This window comes from Berghia stephanieae, chromosome 6 (assembly GCF_034508935.2).
Source record: "Berghia stephanieae isolate SIO BIC M18660-M18661 chromosome 6, UCSD_Bste_1.3, whole genome shotgun sequence".
Classification (NCBI taxonomy): Eukaryota; Metazoa; Mollusca; class Gastropoda; order Nudibranchia; family Aeolidiidae; genus Berghia; species Berghia stephanieae.
Window position 1 is genome coordinate 39120182 of NC_088365.1, and position 27514 is coordinate 39147695.

General features: G+C 37.6%; 1 protein-coding gene across 3 annotated transcripts in view; it reads right to left on the reverse strand.

Annotated features, from left to right (window-relative positions):
- The window catches only part of LOC144975007 (GRIP1-associated protein 1-like), a 210945-nt gene that overhangs the window by 158847 nt on the left and 24584 nt on the right, over positions 1-27514 (reverse strand). For all 3 annotated transcript variants that reach the window (XM_078918652.1, XM_078918654.1, XM_078918651.1), the window contains exons 4-9: positions 27235-27261; positions 26703-26810; positions 12940-13093; positions 5156-5234; positions 3122-3186; positions 1918-1956 (exon numbers count right to left, since the gene is read on the reverse strand). In XM_078918652.1, coding sequence (XP_078774778.1) covers positions 1918-1956; positions 3122-3186; positions 5156-5234; positions 12940-13093; positions 26703-26810; positions 27235-27261 — 472 coding nt within the window. The remainder of the gene's footprint in view (positions 1-1917; positions 1957-3121; positions 3187-5155; positions 5235-12939; positions 13094-26702; positions 26811-27234; positions 27262-27514) is intronic.

Sequence of the window (27514 nt, forward strand, 5' to 3'; positions counted from 1 at the left end):
GGCAGCCCTGTATAGATTCAGACAAGGAAAGCAGCTTTGAGGCAAGCCAACATCTTAAGATTGAATTAACTTTCACTCTTTTGTTTTCAACATTTGTAAGAGATTAGACGTTATGAGAGACAATAAGCTCTCACCAAACCTGTTGGTTACAATGCACAGTTGTTGTCAATCCGAAAACAAAGGATTGCATCGCCCAGTCTCTCCTTACAAGAGTCTTTTTCTTCCTGTTGTCTCTAGACTATGCTCAGCCCCCTCACCTCATATCTAAAAGTCACAAATGACTGCACAAACCCAAACTACAAAGCCCTGTCCTCTTTTGTCTCTAATAGTGTGCGACACACTACTGTAGCATTAAACCCCGTCCACTCTCGATTCTTCAACCTGTCATGATTTCACCAAATGATGAAATTTAATCATGAGATTTTGTTTGATTGATTCTTTGAATTTGCCTCTTTTTGAGGTCGAAAATTTGTTGCGATTAACCGAAGTTTGTTGCAATTAACCAGTGACTTTTATATAGAATTAATTCTGTTTCTTGGGAAATGTTGCAATTAACCGAAAGTTGCGATTATCCGGAGTGGACTGTAGTAGTAGTTGTTGTAGCAGAAGCAGCAGCAGCAGTAGTAGTGAAAGCAGCAAGTCGTCATCGTCGTTGTTGTGGTAGTAGTAGTAGTAGTAGTGGTGGTAGCAGTAGTAGTAGGAGGAGGAGGAGGAGTAAAAAGTTATGAAGGCAGTGTGGGGGGAAGGAGTCCCTGGGGAGTGGTTAGAATGGATAGGGGAGAGGTGTTTGTGCTGGGGTCGAATCTTTGAGAAGAAGGGGGAATAAAAAACATGGCCCGGTATTGATGTGAGTGGAAAGTTGAGTAAATAGATATAAAAATAGATTGGTAGATAAGTAGGTAGATAGAAGACGACTTATGACTTAAGCCCTTAAGCCCAGTTGGAGCATAGGCCAATAATGATGCCTTGCCATTTGACTCTTGGGCTTTCTCCACCTTCTTCCATGTGTAGCCGCCTTTCCTTGCTTCCTCCACTAAAGTGCTTCTTCACGGACTGTATCTTGGCCTCCCTAGTCTTCTTCCTCCTTGGAGATTCCAAGTCAGAGCTTGACTTGTGATGCTGTGGGCAGATTTTCTAAGGGCCTATCCATCCTCACCTCCTCTTCCTGATTTTATATTCATAGGTTGTTCGTTGGCAGTTTTCCAAAAATCTTCATTTCTGGCTTTATTCATCCACCTGATGCCCAAAATCATCCTTAAACATTTGTTTATAAAACTCTGTAATTTGTTCGCGATGCCTTTGGTTATCCTCCATGTTTGTGATCCATACAGTAATACACTTTACATTAGTATTAAAATGTTAAATTTTTTGATTTACAAATTTTCTTCATGACTTGAAAGGTTGTGCAGGCTTTACCAATTCTTGATGTGACATTCTTGTCCGTGCCTCAAGTTGTGCCTACTACACTGCCCAGATAAGAAAAAGTCTTTACCTCCTCTTGGGTTTCATTTGAAATCTTTATTTGACTTTTGTTGGTGACTCCTATTCTTTAAAACTTTGTGTTCGCTTTATTTACATTAAGACCAACCTTTGATGAAGTTACAGCTAGTCTTATACTGTATCTTTTAATGTGTGTGTGAAATCAATGCAATGTTACAGGAATGGAAGTCACAGTCACGTCGTCTGATTTATTTACTTAGGGAGGTAACTCGATATTTACTTAGGTCCAGGGAGATAACTTGAGATATGTTCCTTGTGTTTTTTTGTTTTTTAATATTTCCCGCAGTATTGCTTCCCTTCAAATTCTGTATGCATGGATATAACGGGACTCGGCTACGACAGGGATTTTTTGCTAGTCCCAATATCCCTGTTGTATCCGAGCTCTACTGTAATTTCTTCTTTTTTTTTTCAACTTACATTTCACAGCATCACAATCATCTTGCGGTAAAGAAGAATCTGGAAAGTCAAGAACAAAATATTGCTTAATGTAAGCATTAAAAAAAAAAGCTTGTTGTAATGTAAACTACACAATGGCCATTGCCATTTAACCTACAATTTAACAACCCATTTAATTCGCTTCTCTCGGGTAACAGTAACAGGTTGGGGTAGATTTTTAAAATTACCTGTCAAAAACACCTCTGAAATAGCACATCTCAGAGCACATTGGTCCAATAATTATGTTTCACCCAAGTTGGTGAGTGGAGGATGGGGAGGAGAGTACCAGAGTTGCATAGTTTTTTAATGATTTTTGTTTTTTGCATGCATAATTTACAGATTTTTATTTTGCATAATTCCGCAGGACCATGTTATCTACTGTTTGTAACATTCATTATTGGTTGAAGTATGAAACTATGGAAACTGTAATGCTTCTCCAGAGAGAGATAACTGGCTTTGCTATGATATCTTACATGCTAATGGTGGAAAAAGCTATTCAGTTTTATAAAGTCTTGGAAAGACTGGTTATCTGAAGTCATCACCAATATCTATGTAGAATTATTACTTTATTTTATGTAGGAAATTTGATCATTTTGACAAGTTCCACTTAAAAACCGATACCAATTTTCTACCGTTTTCCAAATCCCAACATAATATCGCTTCTAGCCAGGGGGAGGGGGGGGGGGGGGGGGGCTATCACAAATTTATTAGAATAAAAATAAGTTTGCAGAAATTCACATATACACAAATATGACATCACTGTGGTTTTCATGGCTAATTTACTTGATGCGGTAAACAATGTACATTCTGCAGTTTTATTTAACTAAGAAGAAGAGGAGGAGGAGGAGGAGGAGGAGGAGGAGGAGGAAGAAGAAGAAGAAGAAGAAGAAGAAGAAGAAGAAGAAGAAGAAGAAGAAGAAGAAGAAGAAGAAGAAGAAGAAGAAGAAGAAGAAGAAGAAGAAGAAGAAGAAGAAGAAGAAGAAGAAAAAGAAGAAAAAGAAGAAGCTTTAGGCCTCAAATGTCTATCACAGGCTAGGAAGAGCAACATACATATCAATTTCTCTGATTCAAAACTTGATTCATAGATAATCATGTCAGTGTAAACACTGTAAATGCTAGGATCCATGACTGAGTAATATCAAGTATGATAGTAATACATTATATAAATTAGGAATTTTAACGTAACCTTCAGCATCTTTCTCCTCTATGTCACTGTCTCTTTGGTCGACACCTAAATGCCCTTGACTTTGTCTGAAAAAAAGTAATTAACACCTTAGCTTGGTTCAATTCATAAGTCTCAAAAAGCAGTGTTGGCAATACTGACAGAACTTATATATCTCATTTCCTATGACAAATCGGAATATTGGAAGTCAATCAACATGCCTTTAAACCCAATTTTTTTAAAGACAAATTTTAAAACCCAGATTATCCTAAATATTGACACCTTCCTTCCTCATACAACTTTTAATTGTTGTTTTTTTAGGGTCTGCGATGCTTACATGCACACTCATATACATTTAAAGACAATAAGTTATATTCATTCATCCAATACTTAACAACCATTGACAGAATCATCACCAAAGTCGACCACTAAAAAAACAGACCAAAGTTGTAAAAATCCGACCACATTTTAGATTCTTTTTTATTTTCCAAATCTAATCAACACCTCCCATTATAAATATAATTTTTAAAAACAAACACACAAAAAATCCCATTCCCATTTGCCTTGTACAAGAACTATCCTCAACTCATATAACATCCATAATAACAATTAGTTAATCCTGGATTTCCCAAGAGCTACAAACCAGAACTGCCATTTCACTTCATTTCAGTTCCATTCAAACATAAATAATCTCCATAGGAATGGAACAAATTGCCCCCCGCCCACTCCCCCCTAGTTGCTGTCTCCATATTTCCTATCCAATCCAGGACTTCCTTGGTCTGCCTCGTGCCTCTCTGTCAGCTATTTTTCCATCTAGCAATGATTTCTGGATGGTGTTGTGTATCAGAACGTGTCTATAATAGGTCAGTTTTTACATTTTATCTCCAGCCAACAGTTTTCTGCACCTTTGGTCTGCATCAAAAAGAACTAGAATATTTGATTTCTTTCTAGTCCATGGTATTTTCAGAATTCTGCCGTACACCGGCAACTAAAGGAATCAATCTTTCTTTCCATCTCCTTCATTATGGTTCATAATTCACAGGCATACAGGATTGTGGACTGTACAGAACATTAAGTGATAAGCACTTTTGTTTCTGTTGATATTTTTATGATAGTGAGAATTTTTCTCATTGTCATGATGTTTGTTTTGACAATGCTGATCTGTCTTCATCTCTGCAATAGACCTGCCATCGTCTGTGATGTACTGGCCAAGGTACGTATAACCCTGTACTTGTTCTACTGCTTTTTTGTCTACTGTTATAGTGGTTTTAGGGGTTTTTTTCTGCTCCTGTAAATACCATGGTTTTCGTTTTCTGTACATTCATTTTCAGTCCATAATCATTACTTATTCTGTTGGTCTCGTCCACTAGTTTCTGCAGGTCTTCTTTACTTGTTGCCAGTAGTACCGTATCGTCTGCATGTCTCAGATTATTGATGTTTCTTCCATTCACAACTATGCTGTACATCATCTCTATTTCTCTGAATATGAATTCTGTGTATAAGTTGAAAGGCATAAAGAGAAGACACAGCCTCGATTCCACTGGGTCAGAGAATATATTCCCCTTTCTTATTTGGGTATTTTGGGTCCAGTACAGCTTTGCTATAACGGTAGTTGTCATTTTCATCTACATCTATGTTTCTTAAAACTGTTTATCAGCTTTTCATGGTTTACAGTGTAGAATGCCTTAGAGTAATCAATAAAATATAGGTCCACTTCTTTTTGGATCTCAAGGTGTCTCTCAATCAAGATTTTGAGGTTGGAAAACGTTTCTCTGGTTCCACTATTGCTTCAAAATCCTGCTTGATCTTCGCCAACTTCTTTTGATTTTGTCCTTTTTTTTCTTCTCAGTATGGTTGTTAAAAGTATTTCAATACGTGGCACCTCAGACTTAATGTAGTCAAAACATTCTAATGCATTTGTAGTTTTATGTTTCTATTATAAAATGAAGTATGTATTTGCTCACTTACCACGCCTACCAATATTCTGTTTCTTTAAAACAGGTCATTTGATTTGTTATCTGTTACTATTTCACCATCAAACAATTAACATGAAATTACCTATTATCCTCAATAAAAGATTGCCCACTGCTGTTTCCTTTCTTTGACTTTGGCTCTTTGTTTAAACTCTGTTGGAATGCTTTAAAACATATAAATGAAATAAGTTAATTGTATCCTATTAAAAATCACTCTAATCTTAGAAAGGAGAGCCAAAGGAGTAAATTAAGCATTTATGGCCTTCAAGATTACAAATTCTACGATAATATAAATAATTGGTACAATAATCAATCCCCACTACACACCAGCAATTAGAATGGCTGAACCAAAATAATCCAACTGCAAAAAAATTCAAAATAAAGCGGCTAGACTTATAAAAAAAATTTTTTTTAAAGGGATCATATAACACCAGTTCTCCAGGAATTGCACTGGCTTCCTGTGAAGTTAAGGATAGAATTTAAGATATTGTGCTATGATTTTAGATGTCAGGATGGATTGGCACCTGAATATTTGCAGGAACTGATTAAAAAATATGAACCCACTCGAAATTTAATATAGTAGTCCCAACTTCTAAAGGTTACCACCTCAAAATCCACTTTTGGTAAAAAAAAAAAAAAGCCTTTTCATCCATTGCTCCATGCCTATGGAACGCACTCGGTCCTCAGACAGAGTCCTGTGAAAATTTATCATCTTTCAGGAAATGTCTGAAGACCGAGTTGTTCCGTGAGGCTTATTTTTTATGAAATAGATGTTGCTTAGATTTTGTTTCTGTATTCATGCCTTTTAAAGGCTCCATACACGCACGGTTTTGATCGGCGTTCGAACCACGATCAGGCAAACCGGGGTGAAAACGCAATGTGTGTGGCCAAATACCTGGCCGATAAGCAGAGGGACGGTCAATCGCTCGCAAAGCCCGCCTTGCTTAATATTTTTCGAGGCAATCGACGATCGGGGGCGTGGCAGTATAAAAAATTGGACAATTTTTTTCGGATTTTCGTTGTTTTGACGTCAGATTCGTGATCAGCGTCGAATTTACAATAGGTTTGATACCAAGAACTATGTTTTTACTCCAAAAATTGATGAAATTAGAAATAAATTTTAATTAATATTGAGGCTATGTGGCCGACAGAACAGTGCCCCTCCCTGTTTTGTGATGGATCAAGTGGTATGACTCTCGCTTTCGGATCGGAAGTTCAGGTTTCGAGACCCGCTCTGAGTGGCGCAGAGTTGAGTCCTTGGATAAGGCTCTTTACTCACATTCTCTCACCGTACTCAGGTGTAAAATGAGTACATGGCCGTTCATTGTCTTTGTTGGGAAAAAATGTCACATCGCCTGACAGGCGACATGTCTCGACTTTCAAGTTTAATATTGCTGTTGCCTCGGGACCCCTTGTAAAGCGCTTTGAGCACGTGGATATTGTGCCAAATAAATGCTGTGTTATTATTTTTTTTTAATAATATTTTTATAAATGTTGCACCAGGAAGAAGTAGATGGCAAAAGTTTCGTTCTTGATCATCGTAAAATTTATAAAGGATTTCAAACAAAATAAAAAATAGTTTTCATAATTTTCAATGTAATGATATAATATGCCAGTTCTTTTTTTTTTTTCCTCCTCACCAGTTGACGAGACATGACGGTCGACCTTGACACAGACGTTTGGGATTGGCAGATGCCAAAAAGCCTTGACTACGTGATGACAGGGGTGGGCATTGTAACCTTGAATTATAATCTACAAACAACGCCCCCCCCCCCCCCCCCCCCCCCCCCAAAAAAAAAAGAGCTGTGTGCGTGTGTGTGGTGGTGGTGGGGGTGCGAATGCGAGTAGTCCCGAGGAGTACCCGTTTAACCTGCCACGGGAGCACTGTCGATTTGTTTTATAAATAAGAAGAAGAAGAAGTAGAAGAAGAAGAAGAAGAAGAAGAAGAAGAAGAAGAAGAAGAAGAAGAAGAAGAAGAAGAAGAAGAAGAAAAAGAAGAAGAAGAAGAAGATGAAGAAGAAGAAGAAGAAGAAGAATTATGACGATAAATAACAAATCTTTATTGTCCACAAAATGGAAAAATTTCCATGGTCTACGTTGCTTTTAAACTTAAATCGGATTGCAAATGTATTGATGTTATGCGTATTGGAAAAATACTCACGACATCTCCATCGGGGTATAACATATTAACACACAAAACTGCAAACTCGAACGTTCATAGTCTGATTGATAAGTTAATTATAAAAATGGCAATAATAACGGGTTGACTAACGTCAAATTAATTCCTTCTATTGATGCTCTGTTTAATTAAAATACTCACAAAGTCCGCCAGCCAGAAATATCACTCCAGCCCAAAAATCTACATGGAAACTTGAACGTTATAGTCTGATATATTTTAATGAGAACTAATCATGAAAATGGGTGTCTAAAAACAATAACAATGAGATGAGTGACATCAATGTGGTTCCTTCTATAAATATCCAAGAACTTTACTCACTCCATCCGCTCTCTCCTCCTTCAATACATATGAATCTATTCTCTCATCACTTTTTTGTGCGGCTATGCATGTGATCTTGTGAAATGACACTCGCCTTTGGATCGGACGGTACTGGATTCGAGTCCCACTCTGAGTGGCGCATAATTGAGTCCTTGGAAAAGGCTCTTTACTCGCATTCTCTCACCTTGTTCACTGTTAAAATGAGTACCTCGCTGTTTACAGCGTCGTCTCTGTCGGGAAACAATTGCAATATCGCTTAACAGTCATGTCTCGTCTAACATGTTTTTATGTTGGCCAAGGACCCTTATAAAGTGATTTGAGCACCTTTATTGAATATAGCGGTATATAGAGCGCAAATAAATTTTTCTCTCTCTCTCTCTCTCTCTCTCTCTCTCTCTCTCTCTCTCTCTCTCTCTCTCTCTCTCTCTCTCTCTCTCTCTCTCTCTCTCTCTCTCTATCTCTCTCTCTCTCTCGACATGTTAGATTATTAGAGCTATTGCTACATATGATGCGAATATCTTGGACGGTTATTGATGATATGAGTTTAGGTAAAATGCTCACAACATCCACCAGTCGGAAATAACGTACCATCACACAAAACTACGAGTAACCTTGAATGTTAAAAGTCTGATTGATATAATTTAGTGAGAACTAATTACCAAAATGACTGCCTTAATACAATAACAAAGAGTGGAATGATGTCAATTTCGTTCCTTCAACAGTCTAATTGATATAATTTAGTGAGAAGTAATCACTATTGTGCGCAAGACGAAAGATAGAATAACAGACAGTAACTGGGATCAGTTCTGTCGGCCACATAGCCTCATTATTAAATAAAATTTATTTCTAATTTCACCAATTTTTGGAGTAAACACACAGTTCTTAGTATCAAACCTATTGTAAATTTGACGCTGATCACGAATCCGACGTGAACACAGCGAAAATCCGAAAAAAATTGTCCACTTTTTTTATACTGCCACGCCCCCGATCACCGAGGCCTCAAAAAATATCTCCCCGAGTGTGGGCAAAAATCATCTGCTATTAACGCAGGATCGGGTCACAGTGACCCAGCAGTGCCTGTTCGGCGATCCGTCCCGCGATGAGATCTGTCCGTCTATGGGGGGCTTTATGTAGTGTTGTGATTTTAAATTTGGTTTTGTTTTGATTTTTAAACATTTTTATTATGTAAAGTGCCGCGGAGCACGATTAACATGGATCTTTAGGCGCTATATATAAAATTAATTATTTATAATTTATCATTTTATCATTATCATAAATTTTACATTGAGTTCCACATTGTAAAGGTAGTCATGAACTTACGGTCAAAGTCGATCAAAAAACATCCCGTCTATTGCAATAAGTAACAGATCATCATCATCTACATGTTTTACAGTGACAAGTAATGTAAATGTTGCTGATCGAAGCTCGAGGAAATAAATAACAATGTGAAATTGAATGTAAGCTTCAATTTAATAAATGAAAACAGATAGATAAATGGACGTTTCAGGTTTCCCCTATATCAACAAAACAGGATGAATGAAACACTATAGACAAATGAGATAATGTGGAAGTGGCGTTGTTAAGCTGAATAAACAAAAAAATTGATGGGCAGGGAAAAGTAAGCTCCTTTGTAAGGAAGCACGAATTAAAATAGAACAATAGATATTTATAAATAAAAAGGTGTGCAATGAATTAAGTCAAAAGAGGGGAGGCAGGGAAGAACTGTGTAACGCAGTATAGAAAGTGAAATAAAGTGTAGACTATTGTTGGAAAATAAATACAATGGAATTGGAAATAAATACAAAATATAAGGGATGTAGGTATTAGTATAATCATTAGTGGCGTAGCAGCAGCAGAAGCAACAGTAGTACTTTTAGTTGTAATAGTAGTAGTGGTAGTAGTGGTAGTAGTAGTAGTAGTAGTAGTAGTAGTAGTAGTAGTAGTAGTAGTAGTCATCGTCATCGTAGTAATGGTAGTAGTAGTAATTTAAGGAAAAGAAAATGGATGGCCAAGTTGGATGGGCAAGAGATAAAGGTAGTATAATATTTAACCCATTGCTGCCCGGGCATAATCTGAAAAAATGTCTCTCACAGACCATGCGAGGGGAGATAATTCTTCCAAATGTCATAGTACACTTCATTAAAAAATTAATTGCAAGAATGTGAGGCATGCTAGAAACTAAATAAAAGCTGTTTTGGAAAGAAGAATGAATGGCCTTTAATTTGATGTATTGTTTTGGACTATTGATTCATATTTTGATTTGAAAAAAAATGTTAAAGTTGAAAAATATGTAATAATATTAAAACACATGAAATCCATTGTCAATGTCATCAAAATACGCATCCAACTCAACCTCAATGTCTGATTCAGTGTCTGAATGAGCACTATCATCATCACTATCCATTAAAATTTAAAAACGTTGATCACGCCCTAGAATTGAGGAATTCAAACGCCATTCCAGCAACAACAACAAACAAAAAATAAAAAAAGGACGTTACCACAACCGATTTGGTTGACAAACTTCAAAAAATCACAGCAGACAAACGAATTGAGATAAAAACAATCGGGAAATTTCTAGTTTCACTTTCACTCTTTCTCTACTTTCGTTTTCTAAATAAAAAGAAGTGGTTCTACACACGTTTTTAGTTTACGGGTTCAAAGATGCTGGGTACCTGGCGGGCGATATCAGGCGATTTGGACTGTTTGAGATGTTTTTTGAGCGGGCGATTACGGGTGATTTGGGCCGCAATGGGTTAAATGAGGTCCAGTCTCGAGTTCATGCCGTGAGGTGACAGTGTGTTCAGTTTAATAATAATAATAATAATAATAATAATAGACCTTTATTGTCCATAAATATGGCAATTTGTCATCAACACTTGCTATAACGTTAAACGATAACTGTAACATTGAACAATTTGTCACTCCTATCATCTCTTCCTCTCTCTCTCTCTCTCTCTCTCTCTCTCTCTCTCTCTCTCTCTCTCTCTCTCCTCTCTCTCTCTCTCTCTTCTCCTCTCTCTCTCTCCTCTCTCTCTCTCTCTCTCTCTCTCTCTCTCTCTCTCTCTTCTCCTCTCTCTCTCTCTCTCTCTCTCTCTCTCTCTCTCTCTCTCTCTCTCTCTCTCTCTCTCTCTCTCTCTCTCTCTCCTCTCTCTCTCTCTCTCTCTCTCTCTCTCTCTCTCTCTCCTCTCTCTCTCTCTCCTCTCTCTCTCTCCTCTCTCTCTCTCTCTCTCTCTCTCTCTCTCTTCTCTCTCTCTCTCTCTCTCTCTCTCTCTCTCTCTCTCTCTCTCTTCTCTCTCTCTCTTCTCTCTCTCTCTCTCTCTCTCTCTCTCTCTCTCTCTCTCTCTCTCTCTCTCTCTCTCTCTCTCTCTCTCCTCTCTCTCTCTCTCTCTCTCTCTCTTCTCTCTCTCTCTCTCTCTCTCTCTCTCTCTCTCTCTCTCTCTCTCTCCTCTCTCTCTCTCTCTCTCTCTCTCTCTCTCTCTCTCTCTCTCTCTCTCCTCTTCTCTCTCTCTCTCCTCTCTCTCTCTCTCTTCTCTCTCTCTCTCCTCTCTCTCTCTTTCTTTCACACGTGCGATATACACAACATAAACATATTAATTTCGTTTTCAATTTGTTACGATTGTGGCAATTCGATCGACACCAAAAACTATCATTATCATCATTATCAATTGGTCAGTTAATCTTACATTAAATAAATTAATTAGTTAATCAGTCAACGAATCAATCCTTGGTTTTTCTGTACCATATGAAATATTCAAAATTTTTATTGCTGATGGAACGAACGTTGATTTATACTTGTTAGTTCTACATTTAATCTGACAAAACCTTCTCCCAGGTGGTAAAAGACTAAATTCATGGTATAAAATATGTTTTTTATTGTTGGTAATTGAGAATGCTTTCCTTTCTATTGCTTTTCCATGAATTCTTTCTACTCCATCAAGAGGATGGTTTATTATTTTTGATGCCTCTTTGATAGATTTTGAAATTTTTGATTTATCTTTAAGTCGGCATCCTCCAAACCATATGGTGCAGCCAAACGCAATTACAATTTTAATCAATGAGTCATAAACTCTTAACATAGTTTTCTTCCTTACTTGAAATGTTCTCAATTTCCTTAGGATGTATAATCTTTGGGCAACTTTCTTAGATATTATATTAATATGTTGAGAGAAATTGAGGGAACTATCAATGGTTATTCCTAAATATTTAAAATAGTCAACTATCTCAACATCATCTTTACCGATCGCCACACACTTTAAGTCGTTTTTATTTTTTACACCAAACACCTGTTCTTTCGTTTTTTCAACATTTAATTCAAGCTGATTTTGTTTACACCAATCGGTGAATATATTTATTTGTTTGAAATAATTCTTTTCGGTAACTTTATCTTTTAATAAGCCAAGAATAGCAGTATCATCTGCATATTTCACTATAAAACAATTTTCGAAGGATGGTCTGCAGTCGTTAGTGTATAAGATGTACAGGATTGGGGAACTCACGCAGCCTTGGGGACATCCGTTCGACAACGTTCTTTTGTTGGAGATATGTTCACCCAATTTTACACATTGCGGTCTATGGGTCAGAAACTCTTTATACCATTTAATAAGGTAGTTTGGAATATCCATGTTGCACAACTTTTGAAGCAAAATATCTGTGTTCATGGCATTAAAAGCTATCAGTTTTGACTCCCTTTATTTCCTGTGTTGTTTAATGGTGTGACAGAACTGAAGGACGGCAATTTGGATGTCATGCAATCCTCGATGACTGGATCATTTTTATTATTGTTTCTTTTTTTTTTCTTTGCAAAATCTCGAAAATTTGCAAAAAAAATTGCTGATTTTGCGGCCGCAATGGAAATCAATATTTTGCCATTTTTTGCAGCGGCAACGCATCTGCAGCGATGCAAAAAACTGCATGCCAGCTCTTTTGACTTAATTAATTGTGCACCTTTTATAAATTTTCTTTGTTCTATTTTAATTCGTGCTTCATTACAAAGGAGCATACTATTTCAATGTTTTTATTTATTCATCTTAACAATGCCACTACTACATTATCTCATTTGTCTGTAGTGTTTCATTCATCCTGTTTTGTTGATAAAGGGGAAACCTGAAACGTTTAATTTATCTGCTTTCATATACTAAATTGAAGCTTACATTCAATTTTACATTGTTATTTATCAATCATAATGACAAGTGAATGCTATGCTTTTCAGCTTTAATGACTGGATTATTACTATTTGCAAAGCGCTTTGAGCATGTTTAGGGGATGATATTGTGCTATATAAATGCTCTGTTTTGTTTTTTGTTTTTTTAAGCTAGACTTTGGGCTTTTTTTTGTAAAAATGACATCATGACAAAAACTAGACTACAACTTACCATTTAAACTTTTTTGCAATGCTAAATTTTCTGCTTGTAGTCTACGGATTTCATTGTCAAGATCTGTCTTCTTTTCAGGATTTTCCTCACATGAATCAATCTCTTTGTCCTTCTCTTCGAGTTCTTTCTTTAATTCTTCATTATTTGACACCAGCTGTGGAGAAAAGGTCACAAGAGGTAGATTTTGGTTTAACTCTCTCTCTCTCTCTCTCTCTCTCTCTCTCTCTCTCTCTCTCTCTCTCTCTCTCTCTCTCTCTCTCTCTCTCTCTCTCTCTCTCTCTCTCTCTCTCTCTCTCTCTGTTACATGAGACTGTAAGCCAGGGGAAACTTGATGAAGACTGGTTGTCATTATTGTCTGTACTTGTGCTGATTTGTCCCTCAATGATACTGTTCTTTTCTCGATTTTACCTATTGTAGAATGTAATGCCTCTCCTCCCTGTTCACACAGCCGTATATTTCATTAGAAATCTTTCACTTAAGTTTTCTCTCCACTCATCCCCAATGCAAACGGCCCACTGTCAATGACGGGGAGACCACCATGTGGTTATGTCATAACAGATGTCCAGAACGTGGGGAATGGCCATATTTTATTCCTGCAGGTAGAATCACCACTCGGGTTTCTTTGTCAGCCAGGAAATCAGACAATTTTCACAAAATCATTGATTTTTACACTGCAATTGTTGACCATACACTTCTATTTCATATGGATAGAACGAATACATTTTCACCTTTAAGATAGACGCAATTATTTTCATTGATATCAAGTGTACTTCACTCTTCCTTGAACAATCTATAATTCTCTTTTTAAAAATCAACATGAAAATTATTTTACTTTAATAAAATATTCAAAATTTATATTTACTGAGTTTTGTTACCCTAACCCATAGTGGGGAATATAAAAGTAATAATCTACCTTTAATATGGTATTTTTTTCAATAATTTGTAATGAAAGGTTTTTGATGTGTAAATGCATCAGATTTCCTTGTTGGCTAACAAAATAAGTATTCAGACTTAATCTAGAGACTAAATTCTAGTGGTGTTTAATATAAGAACATGAACATGAACATGATGATAACGTTGTTATTTGATCGTGATGATGATGATGATGATGATGATGATGATGATGATGATGATGATGATGATGATGATGATGATGATGATGATGATGATGATGATGATGATGATGATGACAGAGACGCCAATTGTAAATTTGGCTCACATGAATTTCAGACACCACTCGTAGGAATTTCAATACCGAAAGAGGAATTTTTGCACACAAGAAAAGGGAATTGGAATGGTATTTGGCAATGTGTCAACATATTTATAGTTGATGTGATAGTGATTGTTGTTGTAGTGGTAGTGATGATGATGTGGTGGTGTGGTGGTAGTTGTAGTAGTAGTGGTAGTGATGATGATGTGGTGGTTGTAGCTGTAGTTGTAGTGATGATGATGTAGTGGTGGTAGTAGTGGTAGTGATGATGATGTGGTGGTGGTGGTTGTGGTAGTGGTAGTGATGATGATGATGTGGTTGTGGTGTAGTAGCAGTGGTAGTGATAATGATGTGGTGTTGGTGGTTGTAGTAGTAGAGGTAGTGATGATGATGTGGTGGTGGTGGTTGTAGTAGCAGTGGTCGTGATGATGATGTGGTGGTGGTGGTTCTGGTAGTGGTAGTGATGATGATGATGTGGTTGTGGTGTAGTAGCAGTGGTAGTGATAATGATGTGGTGTTGGTGGTTGTAGTAGTAGAGGTAGTGATGATGATGTGGTGGTGGTGGTTGTAGTAGTAGTGATCGTGATGATGATGTGGTGGTGGTGGTTGTAGTAGTAGTGGCAGTGATGATGATGTGGTAGTGGTGGTTGTAGTCGTAGTGGTAGTGATGATGATGTGGTGCTGGTGGTTGTAGCTGTAGTTGTAGTGATGATGTGGTGGTTGTAGTTGTAGCAGTATTTGTAGTGATGATGATGATGTGGTGGTGGTGGTTGTAGTGGTGGTAGTGATGATGATGATGTGGTGGTGGTGTAGTAGCAGTGGTAGTGATAATGATGTGGTGGTGGTAGTTGTAGTAGTGGTAGTGATGATGATGTGGTGGTGGTAGTTGTTGAAGTAGTGAAAGTGATGATGATGTGGTGGTGGTGGTTGTAGTAGTAGTAGTGATGATGATGTGATGGTGGTTGTAGTAGTAGTGGTAATGATGATGATGTGGTGCTGGTTGTTGTAGATGTAGTTGTAGTGATGATGATGTGGTGGTGGTGGTTGAAGTAGTGCTAGTACAGATGATGTGGCAGTATTGGATGTAGTAGTGGTAGTGGTGGTTGTAGTAGTAGTGGTAGTGATGATGTGGTGGTGGTGGTTGTAGTAGTGGTAGTGATGATGATGTGGTGGTGGTTGTAGTAGTAGTGGTAGTGATGATGGTTGTAGTAGTAGTGATGATGTGGTGGTTGGGGTATCCTTGGAACAAATTGACCTCACCGGAATTTGACGGAAGTTGCCCGGAACCCGGAATTTTTTGCTCCAGACCGGAGTTTTTTCCGGTGAAACTGGATGTTTTGGTATCACTATGATGATGATGAGGAGGAAGAGGAGGAGGAGGAGGAGAGTATATATATAGACACACACACAAACACACACACATAGAGAGAGAAAAAAGAGAGAAAGAGAGAGAGAGAGAGCGAGAGAGAGAGAGAGAGCGAGAGAGAGAGAGAGAGAGAGAGAGAGAGAGAGCAGGGGTGAGAATGACTGGTCACAAAAAAGGAGGAAATTTTTCATGTGAAGATCATGACCCATCCATGCGACCATAACCTATAAATTTGAATTTCACTAAAATTGAAATTTACTGAGATGCAATCCAAAATTTGTCTCGCAGTAATTTCTGACACGACTCGATGGAATTTCAAAAGTTGAAAGTGTAATTACATTTGTTGGTTGTAGTAGGGATGATGATGTGGTAGTGATTGTAGTAGTAGTGGTTGTATGGATGATTGTGTGGTGGTGGTTGTAGTAGTAGCGGTGGTAGGGATGATGTGGTAGTGATTGTTGTAGTAGTAGTCATACGGATGATTGTGTGGTGGTGGTTGTAGTAGCTGTGGTAGGAATGATGTGGTGGTAGTTGTAGTAGTAGTAGTGGTGGTGGTAGGGATGATGTTGTGGTTGTAGTAGTAGTAGTAGGGTTGATGATGTGGTGGCGGTAGTTGTAGTAGTAGTGGTGGTAGGGATGATCTGGTGCTATTTGTAGTAAAAGCGGTGCTAGGGATGAAGGCGTGGTGGTGGTTGTAGAAGGAGTGGTGGTAGGGATGATGATGTGGTGGCGATTGTAGTAGTAGTGGAATTAGAGATGATGATGTGATGGTGGTTGTAGTAGTAGTGGTGGTAGGGATGATGATGTGGTGGTGGTTGTAGTAGTGGTAATGGGGTTGATGATGTGGTGGTGGTTGTAGTAATAGTGGTCTTAGAGATGATTGTGTGGTGGTGGTCGTAGTAGTTGTGGTAGGAATGATGACGTGGTGGTAGTTGTAGTAGTAGTGGTGGTAGGGATGACTATGTGGTGGTGGTTGTAATAGTAATGGCGGTAGAGATGTTGATGCAGTGGTTTTGGTGAGTGTTTTTTGTTTTTGTTTGTTTTGTTTTTAAGGGTTTTACGGCGCTTGCAACACATTTAGGTTATATCAGCGCCAGTAAAAAGGAGGAAAATGGGATAATAAAAAATTCTAGAATTACAATTAAAGCACCCAAGAGAAAGTAAGACAAAGAGGAACTGGGAACAAATAGGGATCAGATGTAGATTCCAAGAGCACACCGCCACTGTACTTAAGTTTAAGATCACCTATAAGTCTCATCCAGACACAAGCACAAAATCCAACAAAGAGGAAAGGAATACACTCAAATGCTTACATTATACATTTAAAATAACAAATAAAATAAAATATAACAGAGAGATGATTTACAAGGAAAAAGATATCATCTCTCAAACAAAAACTATGCATTTTATTGTTTCCCTCCCAGCCAGGACTCTGGCCAGGGACAGGACAAAACCAAGTAATCTCATTCCAAGACAAAGACAGAAAACATGTCGGAAAACATATAAGGGGATAGAAGACACACTATGTACCTCCCTGCCTACTATGGGAGGTCAAGAACCCCACCCAGGAGTGTTTTTTATTCAGTGATGATAATAGCAATTTGTCTCGGTCTATCAACAAGCAAATTGTAACAATAACAGGAATATAGTTTTGTATAAGTATTATGTAATATATTACTATTACTAGTATAAAATCTTTTCTTATCATTAGACATAAATTTACTTTTTGTAAATATTTAATGAATTGTCCTTTCCACATGTTAAAGGCCTACAATGTTATTCATATAAAAGGCCAGAAAGTGTTGTTTTGTTTTGATTTTTACTTTATAAAGCAGGCTACACAATTTTGTTACCGAAACTGAGTGGTTATTCAGATTATAAATACAAGCCAAGAATCTCTCAAATTTAAAGCCATAGTCCAAAGGTAAAAAGAGAGAAGAGTAAACAAAGCCAATCACCATTGCTTTATTCTAATACTAATATTATCTCTGTATAACCAGATGATTTAATGGATGGTTGCGAAAGAAATAGAGAGAGAGAGAGAGAGAGAGAGAGAGAGAAGGGGGGGGGAGGGGAGAGGAGACTTCTACCAGAATAATTCATGTATTGATGTTATGAATTCTATATTTAAAAAAAAAAAGGAAAGGAAAGAGGAAAAAGGAGAAAGAGTGAGATATTAAAAAGGCAATAGGTACCTACAACAGACAAAAAAGAATCCAGACCCATTTGTCCCTCCACTTCCCCTTCCAGCATCAACTAGCTAATCAAAGAGCACCACTGGTCGTCTGTGTCAATTGTGACATCTGGTGCCATTCTGTCTGGCCCGACTTCATAAAAACTGGATCATCACCAAATTTCACGAGACTGAGCACAGGTGTCAAAATATGACACAAGACATAATGGAGATTTTATGGTTTTGAGGAAAATGCTTGACACGGCAAATTCAGCTTAAAACTTCTGAGAAATTCTCAAAATCACTGTTTATTTATGTTTTAAAAATTTGAAAAAGGAGGAATTGTGATGAGGATGGGCGGAGATAAACTAGTACCGTTTAGGCGGAAATCTGCCTATAGGCGGAAGATTCTCAGCCCTGAGAGAGAGAGAGAGAGAGAGAGAGAGAGAGAGAGAGAGAGAGAGAGAGAGAGTATGTGTGTGTGTGTGTGTGTGTGTGTGTGTGTGTGTGTGTGTGTGTGTGTGTGTGTGTGTGTGTGTGTGTGTGTGTGTGTGTGTGTGTGTGTGTGGGTTGGTGTACATAAAGCTAATTTACGCAACATTTTACCACGAAACAATTTTCATTTTACCACCTCTATGAACCGCTACGCCATTCCGATTTCACGATTCGCACCTCACTGCGATATTCTTTTATGTTGACTCGTGGTACAGTCAACGGGGCTGAGAGAAGAAGATAGATATTGAGTGACATCATCAAAAGCGAATGGCGATCAAAGTTGGCGGATGGTTGTGTACCATCAAAGACCCGTGACTGGGCTACAAGGTCTATCATATTCATCGGTATGTGTGATTTGAGTAGGAGGAGCTTTCTTGACTTTGCTGATGACCGACTGGTGGACAATTGAAATTATAATTGTCCTTATTCAGCAGCCAATTGGAAATGGGCAATTGTAAAAAGCTGATTGGACGCTCCAAGGAAAGAAAGCAGTTTGAGGGACATGGAAGGAAATTGTTGGAGAGAGTGGAGTGGGGTGGAGTAAATATGAAATGAACTGATAGTAATTTGGGGGCGTTGTTTTTAGAAAATAAATTAAACTCTCGAAAACAGGTGATGAGTTAATTCTTTGGCCGCAAATGATTCAGTGAAATTCTTTCTTTTTTTTTTTTTCCTTTTTTTTGCCATTTTTTCAGAGTGGATATAAAGGCAAATTCCATTTTGAAAAAAAAAAACGTGGATTTAAGAAATTATTGCATTTTATATTATTATTATTATTATTATTATTATTATTATTATTATTATTATTATTATTATTATTATTATTATTATTATTATTATTATTATTATTATTATTATCATTATTATTATTATTATCATTATTATTATTATTATTATTATTATTATTATTATTATTATTATTATTATTATTATTATTATTATTATTATTCTATTATTAATATTATTATATAGTTTAGATCTATACAAACTTCAGAGGAATGCATATAACATATCTTAAGCTAAGAATTGTCAAATGACATTGCTAAAACCAGTTCATTTGATCAACAAACCCCCGACCCCCGATCACGCTTTTTTTTTTATTGTTGTCAAAAATGGATATTGGTGTACAGGTGAGCGGATATCTCAACAATGCTTCATTACAAAATGACTTTAATTATATACTTCTAACAGGGATGCCACCAGGCAAATTAAAAAAAGCCTGAAAACTTGCGCGGACGAGATACAAATCAACGTCAAGGGCTTTGTAGGGATTTGAAAAATGTCAAATTTGGAATATTGTTTCAGTACTTATTATTTCAATTGAGAGCAAATAACACACAAAAGAAAGGAGAGTTAACAGTTTTCATATTGATAAAATAAGGTGCTGAAAACAAAATATAGACAAATTAATATCAATAGCTATCAGGGGTTAGAATGACTGGTCACATAAAAGGAGAAAATTTTTCATTGTGAAGATCATGACCCACCCATGCAACCATAACCTATTAAACCTCAAATTCACTGAGATGCGATCCAAAATCTGTCTCGCAGCAATTTCTGACACGACTCGGAGAATTTCAAAAGTTGAAAGTGTAATTACATTTGGTCGTTGTAGTAGGGATGATGATGTGGTGGTGGTTGTAGTAGTAGTGGTGTTAGGGATGATGTGGTAGTGATTATAGTAGTACTGGTCGTATGGATGATTGTGTGGTGGTGGTTGTAGTAGCTGTGATAGGAATGATGATGTAGTGGTAGTTGTAGTAGTAGTGGTGGTACGGATGATGTGGTGTTATTTGTAGTAGTAGTGGTGCTAGGGATGATGGTGTGGTGGTGGTTGTAGTAGTAGTAGTAGAAGTAGTGGTCTTAGAGAAGATGATGTGATGGTGGTTGTAGTAGTAGTGGTGGTAGGGATGATGATGTGGTGGTGGTTGTAGTAGTGGTGGTCTTTTAGAGATAATTGTGTGGTGTTGGTTGTAATAGTTGTGGTAGGAATGATGATGTGGTGGTAGTTGTAGCAGTACTGGTGGTAGGGATGATGTGGTGTTATTTGTAGTAGTAGTGATGGTAGGGATGATGATGTGGTGGTGGTTGTAATAGTAGTGGTGGTAGAGATGATGTAGTGGTTTTGGTGAGTGTTTTTTATTCAGTGATATTAATAGCAATTTGTCAAAAAGGAGGATAATGTCTCCGTCTATCGGTCAAATGCAAGCAAAGTGTAAAAATAACAGGAACATAGTTTTGTATTGGTATTATGTAATATATTACTATTACTGGTATAAATCCATTCTTATCATTAAACATAAATTTACTTTTTGTAAACATTTAATGAATTGTCCTTTCCACATGTTAAAGGCCTACAATGCAGAGACGCCAACTTTAAATTTCCCTCACCGGAGTTTCAGCCACCACTCGTAGGATTTTCAATGCCGAAAGAGGAATTTCCGGGCACAAAAAAAAAAGGAATTGGAATGGTATTTGGCATTGTGTTTACATATTGTATAGTTCTAAATAGATAACTGATTAGAATTACAGTGTATATTATTTCAAATTACAATCCAAAAGTTTCCTTATTTCAAATGAAGTAAAGCGCCAAAACCTAATGGTAGAGATTGTAGTACTGGTGGTAGTGAGGATGATGTGGTGTTGGTGGTTGTAGTAATAGTGGTAGAGATGATGAAGATGTGATAGTGGTTGATATTGTAGTTGTCGTGGTAGTGATGATGATATGGTGGTAGTGGTGGTGGTTGAAGTAGTAGTGGTAGTGATGATGATATGGTGGTGGTGCTGGTTGAAGTAGTAGTTGTAGTGATGATGATGTGGTGGTGGTATAGTGGTAGTAGTAGTTGTGGTCGTGATGATAATGCTGTGGTGGTGGTTGTAGTAGTGGCGGTAGTGATGTTGATATGGTGGTGATGGTGGTTGTAGTACAAATGGTAGTGATGATGATGTGATAGTGGTGGTTGTAGTAGTAGTACTGGTCGTGATGATGTGGTGCTGGTGGTTGTAGTAGTAGTGGTAGTGATGATGATGTTGTAGTATAGTAGTAGTAGTAGTGATGATGATGTGGTGGTTGTAGTAGCAGTAGTAGTGATGAAGATGAGGTGATGGTGGTACTTGTAGTAGTAGTGGTAGTGATGATGATGTGGAGGTGATGGTGCTTGTAGTAGTGGTGGTAGTGATAATGATGTGGTGGTGGTGTAGTAGTGGTGGTAGTGATAATGTGGTGGTGGTGGTTGTAGTAGTATTAGTGGTAGTGATAATGATGTGGTGGTGGTGGTTGTAGTAGTATAAGTGGTAGTGGTGGTTGTAGTTGTAGTGGTAATGATGATGTGGTGGTGGTATTGTAGTTGTAGTGGTAGTGATGATGTGGTGGTGGTGGTTGTAGTAGTAGTGGTAGTGATGATGATGTGGTAGTGGTGGTTGTAGTAGTAGTGGTAGTGATGATGTGATGGTGGTGGTTGTAGTAGTAGTGGTAGTGGTTGTAGTAGTAGTGGTAGTGATGATGTGGTTGTAGTAGTAGTGGTAGCGATGATGTGGTGGTGGTGGTTGTAGTAGTAGTGGTAGTGATGATGTGGTGGTGGTGGTGGTTGTAGTAGTAGTGGTAGTGATGATGATGTGGTAGTGGTGGTTGTGGTAGTAGTGGTAGTGATGATGTGCTAGTGGTGGTGGTTGTAGTAGTAGCGGTAATGATGATGTGGTTGTGGTGGTTGTAGTAGTAGCGGTAGTGATGATGTGGTGGTGGTGGTTGTAGTAGTAGTAGTAATGATGATGTGGTAGTGGTGGTGGTTGTAGTAGTAGTGGCAGTGATGATGTGGTGGTGGTGGTTGTATTAGTAGTGGTAATGATGATGTGGTGGTGGTTTTAGTAGTTAAGGTCGTGATGATGATGTGGTAGTGATGGTTGTAGTAGTAGTGGTAGTGATGATATGAAGCTGGTGGTTGTAGTAGTAGTGGTAGTGATGATATGAAGCTGGTGGTTGTAGTAGTAGTGGTAGTGATGATGATGTGGTGGTGATGGTTGTAGTAGTAGTGGTTGTGATGGTGATGTGGTCGTGGTGACTATTGCACAGGTGTCAAAATATGACATAAGAGAGTGGTGATTTTGTGGTTTTGAAGGAAATGTTTGACACGGCAAATTCAGCGGAAAATTTCTGAGAAATTCTCAAAATCACTGTTTATTTCTAAAAAAAAAAAAATTTTTAAGGAGGAATTGTGATGGGGATGGGCGGAGATAAACTACCATTTAAGTGCCCAAATATTCGACTGGCGGTGACAGCCCAAATTATTCACCCGGCGAAAAAGTTTCGGCTCAAATCTCGATCGCGATTTTTTTTCTTCTTCTTTAAAAAAAAAATTGATTTTTTTAAGTGATGACGGACAAAAACCGGAAGTTCCGGATTAAAACCGGCTGGTGGTAAAAAAAACGGTTTCCGGCTAAAACCGGAAAAGTGGCATCCCTGTTCTAATCTTTGGATATTGATGATTATTGCAGTATTTCTCATTAATTTATATAAACTCAGAATTATGTAATTTTTAATTATATGGTTTGAAGTAATTAAAATTTCTGACTCATTTTTAGGGATATTTCCTTTAAAATCTAATCCCAAATGATTTATTAAAATAATATCAAATAAAAGAATGTAAATCACTAGTTATTATTATTACTCTAAAATATATTATTGTAAAATCTAATAGCATCTTTACTACGCTACTTTGAACCTAAGAAAATAATCATCAAAATAGGCAAAGTTGCTCAGTCTCCTTATAGGCACAGGCTGTGACTCGCCATCTGTTATGAACTAGGGTCTGGCAAAATTTACCTGTCGAACTAAGTTGAAAGCAGTAAACGGCTGTGTTCCCCTAAAAGCCCTAATCTAAATCTGTATTTATCAATGAAAGGGGTGTTGTGCTTCTCAAGAATGTGATGTTTTGGGAGAACTCTTTCAGGGAAATAACTGTGATAAAGGGCCATATAACGATTTATGGCAACCTGAATGTGTTGTAGAGCATCAATTTTGATTGGTTTTGTGTGTGAAACTAATTAATGTACTTCACTATATGCATCGTTGATGTATCAAAAACTTATATCATGTTTGAAATCAAGAATGCTGGTGTCTGTGGTAATTTTTGATGCCGTAATTTTAGTAATATTATCAGTGAGTTCTTGGTATACTTTGTTCTTTAACCTTTAAAGCCCAATAGATTCCGGCCAAGCACTTCAACCTAACCCCAGCAGAGGGGAGGTAACTCTCTAAAAAATCCCACCCCATTCAAGAAAAAAAAATCATAACTCTGCAACAAATCAAGATATCTTAATGAAATAACAGCTAAATTGAAGCTGAATAATTGTTCTGTTTGTACATTTAATTGTTTTGACAACAGATAAAAAAATAATGATTGAAAAAAATTAATAAAATGTAAAATACGACATTTTCCAGTGATTTTGTTCATTTTTTTTCTGCTTTTTGTTCATTTAAAAATGTTTTCATGATATTTTGCAAAGCAATACTCGTTGCACAAGTATGTGTTACAAATTGAACAGCCAAAACAAGTCTCTCGTTGCCTGTCAGACTCTGTGCGGTTGTTTTCTTTGCGGCACACAAAACAAGTCTTTTTGCGTCCTGGCAATCGCACACGCTTATGCTTTTCAGCAACATGACAGGCCATCCCACGGACTGCTGTTTGCCCAGGTGGAGGTCTCTGTCTTGTAGTGCGACTTGAGAGTAGGGACCTCGCAACTTCTAGGTGGAATTTGAAGTGGTCCATTGGCTTTGCTTCATCCGGTCGAGGCATTTCCTTGTAGACGATATAGGCGTTGAGCACTGCCACTTCCAACAAGTAGTAAAAGCAGCACCTCAACCACTTTCTGCTCTTTCTACCAATCCCATAATATGATCTCAGCTGATCATTCAAGTCCACTCCACCCATGTTTGAATTGTAGTTAACAACAGCGGAAGGAATGTCCTTGCTAACGACTCCATCTTTGGTGCGTCGCTCGGTGCGCTGACAGTTGGGTGAACTGTCCGTTGATAGAATATTTATCTGCCTCTTATCCTTCCACACACATGCCAAAAGATCACCACATTGTCTGAATTTGGTCTCGCCGTTGCTCAGCACAATTTTCTTTAAATCCTTTGGCCAGAATTTTCTGTTTGGCCGAATTGTCCCGCAACAGTATGTGTCCCGTTCATGGAGGTCATACGCAAGCTGAACCGAAGAAAAGAAGTTGTCGTAAAAAAAATGGTGATATCTGTCAAGGTAATTCTGACCTAGAGACCAAACAACATGATGTCCGAGTCCTTTGTCCAAAGGGTGGTTTTCCTTCCCTGTGTAGAAGGAGAAGTTACATAAATAACCATTCATAGGGTCGGCGCAACACCAAACTTTGACTCCCCAGGGATTTGGCTTGCCTTTGATATACTGTTTTTAAAAAAAGGCGACCTGTAAAAGGAATCATTGCCTCATCAAAAGACAAGGCAGGACCAGGGTAGTAGTGTTTCTGAGAAGCGTTCAAAACAATGTTTATCATGGGACGAATCTTGTAGAGGGGATCATAACCCTGTTGTCCACGTGGAATCGCAGCCGTGCTGTCGGCAAGGTGAATATACCGGCTCATCTCCTCATATCGGTTCCTTGACATGGCTTGAGAGACACATGGTACACCTAGCAGTGGATCAGTTGACCAATAACATTTGAATCCAGGCAGTTTGTGTATGCCAAACATCATGTTTATGTAAAGGAAGATTCGAATGTCATCCTCTGATATAGCTGACATTGATTCTGGAGCATTTCTTTGTTGTGCATAGAGGTTGGTTTGAGTAGTAATAAGTTCATAGAAAGAAGGTGGCAAGAACAAATCAACAAACTCCATGGGTGTACTGTCATGAGAAAGATCCAAATCAGTCAGAATAGGACCCTTACGGCGTGTAAAGATACCCATTTCGATATCTCTGAGCTGATCAGTCCAAGTAAAATCACGTTCATCACTACTCACATCGTCATCATCAATTTCACTCTCTTGACCTTCACCTGCATCATCTCCATGTTCAATTTCATCAAAATCGGCTTCTATGTCACTTTCATCATCTAAACCAGCTTCTTCAGCAACATTATCAGTCAAATTTTCATTAAAATGGGGCTCACTAATGAGGCGATTGAGATAATTGAATGCCATTGTTGACAAATTGAAGAGAAAACTACTTTCGTTTTCAAAAAATCATAGTTCCATTACCATTATATCGATTTTCATGCTTTAAAGAGCAAAAAAACGGGCAAATTCTTCTGCTTCGATTTATTGTATCGATACTCACTGATATCATAGGCGGAAATGTAGAAATAGCTATTTATGTAGTGGTTCAGTACACATTTTCTAGCGGCCGGTAGCGGGCGGCTTGGGGCCACATACTAGCGGGCGGAAGGAGGCGATACGGGGCCTTATCGGTTAAATATTTATGACAATGGTTTCTGATAAAACTTCTACTGTGGTAAAATTGTGGGGTGATTGCATTTGTTTTCAGAATATCATCAAGGGTGATGCACGTAGGTCCACATCTTCTGTGAGTTCCTCTTTTTGTAATGATGAAAGGTCACTTTCTATTGCTTCTATTTTTCTTCTCCATTCCTTCTTTTCATATTCGAAATCGGCAAGTAATAAGTAAGAATTGTGATCATTAAATTTCTTTGTTAAATCTATATATCTCTGCCAGTTTTTTCCATAATTTTGGAATATTTTAATTTCTTCATTTTCATTATTTACATCATCAACAATAAACGTCTGTCAGTGTCATTCATGTCGTTGAGCATGTTCATTTGGAATTTTTATCCCGCCCTAGTCTTAAAAATTGTCGCAATGTCCTCTCCTGTGACCACATCAATCTCAATGTCTCTTTCATCACCAAGGCAGCCCGCGTTGTACTGCAGAAAGACAGGAAAACTGCAGCTCCTGAATTACAACAGCTGCATTGTCTGCCAGTGGACCATCACATTAAATATAAATCTTCAACTATTGTATTCAAATGCTTGGAAAGCTCTTCATCAATGTATCTCTCAAGCCTCATTGAACAGTATATCCCACAGTGATCGATCAACGAACGACCGCAAATTGAAAACACCCCACTGTCGAGTGAAGGCTGGTGAACGTGTCTTTCTGGTCCAAGGTTGTGGAATTTGCTACCACTTGCTCAAAAAATATCTTTATCAAGGCTTTCAAAGATCAAATATCAGGTGGACAGAAATTTGGAAGGGTTTTATGGGGTTTTTTTTTAATTTTAAGGGCGTATGAGTATGAGTGTGTGCGAGTATATGTGTAATATATGTATATGTATATGTGTGTGTGTGTGTGTGTGTGTGTGTGTTTGTGTGTGTGTGTGTGTGTGTGCAGGAAAAAAAAATCTCAAGGATTTTAGATATTTCTCCTGTCTTATTTCTTTTCTAAACCATTCATTAAGCCCAAGATGGCAATCTGTATATGATAAAAAATATCCATCGTTCCAATATATTCAAACCATAATTAAAATGTACCAGGGCCAGTTCTCCCATAAGTGTTTGATTCTGAAGTCTAAACTCCTCTTCTTGGCTCTGAAGTTTATGTTGGAGGGAATCCGACTCTTGAATCAGCATTTCAACATCCTAGAATAAAAGAAAAGCACTTTTTTAATTTAAAGTTCCGATAACTTGATAGTTTTTAAAACTGTTAGCCTTTCTAAATTCATGTCCTGCCCTGATAATATTAAGTATCTGGTGTTACTTGGATGATATATTTGCATTGTCCTGTTGACATCACTACCGGTTGTCTTAATATTTTATCTATATATATTTTATCAATGACAAAGAATATTTGATCAATTTTAGTTGGCAATTTTAAATTTCAATATGATTCACGATTCAATAAGATCAACATGTAGAAACACATGGTGCCCATAAAGTCCTGTTTAACCCTCTCCCCCTCAACATATTTTGTATAGCCCCCCTCAACTGGGTGCCTTGCACCCGTATACTCTGACATTGAGGAAAAACCTGGATATATCAATATTCTTAGTGACAATAAACTCACTTTAGCTCTTTTACTTTTGCTGATAGCCTGAGGAAGAGATAAAAATAAATAAGAAAATTGTCAGAAAGCTGTCTATATATTAAAAGTTACTCATGAATGAAAACAAATTGTAAATGGTTTATTCAAATCGTTAAAATTATTCCATTAGTATTCAGAGTGAAATGACACTCCCTACAGAAAATGCCCAATTTCAGAGCAATTTAACTCATTTAAGTCCAGCTTTTCCCCAATTAGAAAAAGGCATATCTAACCAAAATAATATAAGACCAACCCACAAAAA